The 3761-nt window shown below is 38.8% G+C and overlaps 1 protein-coding gene across 1 annotated transcript; it reads left to right on the forward strand.

Annotated features, from left to right (window-relative positions):
* Nucleotides 1-1358: 1358 nt before the first annotated feature.
* LOC130410467 (P2Y purinoceptor 1-like) lies at nt 1359-2774 on the forward strand. The gene has a single exon (XM_056735156.1). The coding sequence runs from the start codon at nt 1433-1435 to the stop codon at nt 2456-2458; it is 1026 nt and encodes a 341-aa protein (XP_056591134.1). The 5' UTR covers nt 1359-1432; the 3' UTR covers nt 2459-2774.
* Nucleotides 2775-3761: the final 987 nt, after the last annotated feature.

The raw sequence follows: 3761 nt of genomic DNA on the forward strand, positions 1-3761 counted from the left end.
TCTTTGAGGTTTAAAATAATTTGTTGTATTGTTCAGTTTTAGGGTTGCCATTGTTTATAAGAGTGGAACATATGCTTTATGAGGTTTAAATGCAACCATGCATCATTCAATGTGCTGTGACTGTGCTAATGCCAGGACAGAGATGCCTCTCATCTGAATTGCTCATTGTGTCTTGACTAACATGTAGTAAGTCTGTATATAATTTATGTATGACAACAAAAAAGTACCATTGAGAAGGATACATATTGAGTTAAATTAACTTAAAATTACTGGTACAATGATTTGGATTTAATAAAAAAAAGTTTTGTCAACATTACTAATATTTATTTTCTTTATACAACTAAACTGTTATTTGTTCACATTACTTAATATTTTTGTGTGGAATCACATGACACAGCTTTTTTATGCAATTATTTGAGTGCACATTGAATACATTGTGCGCCAAGGACTGGAATTGAGAAACACTGAAGCGGTCTCTGTCCTCTGGTTTTGACTACGGTTAAAGATAACTCATCAGCAGCAGAAACAAGTTGACAAGAGAAAAATAAAAGCAAAGAGCCTGCAAACTGTATGCTTCAGGACCAAAATGAGTACCATCTACTGTGATTCCTCAAACCAGTCCTGGGTCATAGTCTGACTAACTCCTGGCTCGAGCCTCATGGCCGGCGGAAACGATTGAGGTGCCCTTAAGCAAGGCACCTTACCTCTACTTGCTCCCCGGGCACTGCAGTGATAGCTGCCCACTGTTCCGGGTGAACGTGTGTTCACCACTTGCTGTCTGTGTGTTTACTACTCACTGGATGGGTTAAAAGCAGAGGTCACATTTTCGGGTATGGTTCACCTGACAAATAGGTCACTTTCACTTCGCTTTCCAAGGAGCATCAGATGCCATGTGGCCAAATGCAAGAGAGAGGGAAGACTAGAACCCTCACTACACATTTTGTTGATGTGTTGAATTTATTTGCCTACAGTAAGTAATTATTGTATCACCCTGTATTACAGTGGAACTTTTCCCACTTTTATTCACCTCTGTACTGTAACTTTTTAAGATGAAGTGCTATTGTATATTCACAGAACAGCAGCATTTTTAGCTTTTTACATGTACATTCAAAATGAGAAAAATATGTCTGTAATGCTGCCTGTTGTTAGCTCATTTTGAGACCTATATGAAGTGTTTTGTTTGGTCTGAGTGGGTTTTGGGGATGAGATTATCTATTTGGCCAACATTTACGCATGAAGAGTTTTGAGATGTGGCTAATGCTTGTTAGCAGTTGAAGCTGTAAGTAAGCAAGCAGGAGGTGGAGCAAGAGAGTGATTTGCTCTGTGAATGCGAGTGCAATGTGAACACACACAAAGATTGTGCCGTTCGAGGAAGGCGTACGGTTCAGCTGGGAACATGATCTGAGGACGATGAGTCGCTCATTGATTCGCTATGGAAAAGGAAAGAAACATTTCCAGCTGCTCTCAGATTGATTTACCCTTCACACGGGTGTTTTTGCCAGCTGTCTATGTCACGGTTTTTATTGTCGGAGTCTTCGCTAATAGTTTTGGACTTAAGTCAGTCTGCTGCAAGTGGGGAAAGCTTGGGAATATAAACATTTTCATTCTCAACCTCGGTGTTGCGGATCTACTTTATGTCTTCACCTTGCCTTTCTTGGTTATGTATTACGCCGGGAACAGCAGGTGGATCTTTGGCCAAACCCTCTGCAAAATCACAAGGTTTTGCTTCAATATGAACCTCTACGGCAGTATAGGATTCCTCACCTGCTTGAGTGTATACAGGTACCTCGGCATCGTTCATCCCATGTGGGTGATGGGGAGAATAAACACAAAGATCTCAGTGACGATCTGTGTCCTGGTCTGGATTCTTGTTATTATTCAGATCCTGCCGGACATGTTCTTTGAGAAATCCAAGCCAAACTCCTCAGACTCATGTTACGATACCACCACGGATCAGTGGATTTCTGACTATCTGTCCTACAGTCTGGGATGGACCTTCACTGGGTTTGTTGTCCCACTTTTTATTGTGTTTTGGTGCTATGGTCACATCATCATACTCCTTGCCACCAAGACCAACATGGATACTTTACTAAAGCAGCGGTGCATCCGACTGATCTGTGTTTTAACCCTTTTGTTCACGGTTTGTTTTATCCCCTACCACATCTTCAGAAACCTGAATTTACTGACGAGAATATTAAAGAAGCAGGGCATTTGTGGTGAAAGCTTTGATAATATCTACATTGGGCATCAGGTCAGTAGGGGATTAGCCTGTCTGAACAGCGCCATGAACCCGCTGATTTATGTCATAGGAAACGACGAAGTTTCCATGCGTCTGCACAACTTGAGCAGAAGAGCCAGAAAGAGTTTTACACATCTTACTTCAGCAGTCATTGAGTGCAAACCAAAAGACTATTATTCTGTAGTAAATATTGAAATGCACTGTCAAAACACAGAATAGTATTCTTTATTTAATAAACACTGTAGAGATGTCTGCTTTTATATATTTATATGAAATGTGTGTACCTTACATTTGATGAGAAGTATTGTTTGTATTGTATTGTTAACATGAAGATAGAGTGTATTTTGCCATCAATATCTGCAGACAGGATTTTACCATCTAATTGACATTCATTATATACCATGAACTCAGCGGACGTATGTCCTCCCTCCGCTGCCTAACCCCATTATAGTTTTTTGTTGTTGCAGATGGCCTTGACTTGCTACTGAGGGTTTATCACACAAATGCCTAAATACAATATGTATGAAAAACACTGTCAATAAAAGTGACTGAAAAAAGGATGAAACTTGCACAGCTAGTAACTTTTGGAAAATTGTGAATTGTACACTCTGAACGTTTGGTCCAAAACCTGAAGCAGTATATAAGTGTATGTTATGGGGTAAATAAACTACACTAATGCACATTTGGAGGGTACTGAATCACTGCATGTTCATCCAACCACACCCCAAGTTCAAGCACTTGGCAAAGACCTTAAAGATAAGAACAGATTACAACTGAGTCTCCAGTTACAAAGTCCAATCAAGAGACTGGCTTTACATCATGAAGGACTATAAGTTACCCCAAGAAAAAAGCAATAAAGACATATAAGGTATCAAAGCGTGATGATGTTCACATTCATTTAGTTCATATACTGTAAAAAACAGCTTCATTACAATTTTTATTAAGTTGGCTTTGTGAGTCAATTATAAACAAAATATTGAACTGACTTTAAAAATTCTTTTTTAAGTTCAATTGACTCATAAAGCTAATTTGATCAAACCTAAAAATTTAAATTAATGATTTTTGTACAGTGTATGTCACATCATATTTTAATCTTTCTTTGACCTTACATTCTAATATTATTATATTATTTTCCCCCTATTACCATCATGCAGCAGACACTGTAGAAGGAGAAATTTCATGTCAGATGATCATGTAAATGTGTGCTTCTGCACTCTCAACATAAACCTCATAGCATCTGATCAGAATGCAGATGGCCAATGTGCCTGACTTACTCGTTATTAGTGTGAGCTACATGAAGCCTGATCCCCAGGGCCCAGTTTTTCACAAATTGATACGGATTTGGAAATCCCATGTTTTGCTATCCAGGATCAGCTGATACATTTTACTTTTATGCCAGTTTTTTCAGGAACATTGGATTGGATCATTGTGATCCAAATACCAAATTTCAGGATTACCAAATTATGTTTACCAGAGCCTTAAACGGAACCAACATTGTAGCCAACTGGCTTGGTAAAGAACA

This window comes from Triplophysa dalaica, chromosome 21 (genome assembly GCF_015846415.1).
Source record: "Triplophysa dalaica isolate WHDGS20190420 chromosome 21, ASM1584641v1, whole genome shotgun sequence".
NCBI lineage: Eukaryota > Metazoa > Chordata > Actinopteri > Cypriniformes > Nemacheilidae > Triplophysa > Triplophysa dalaica.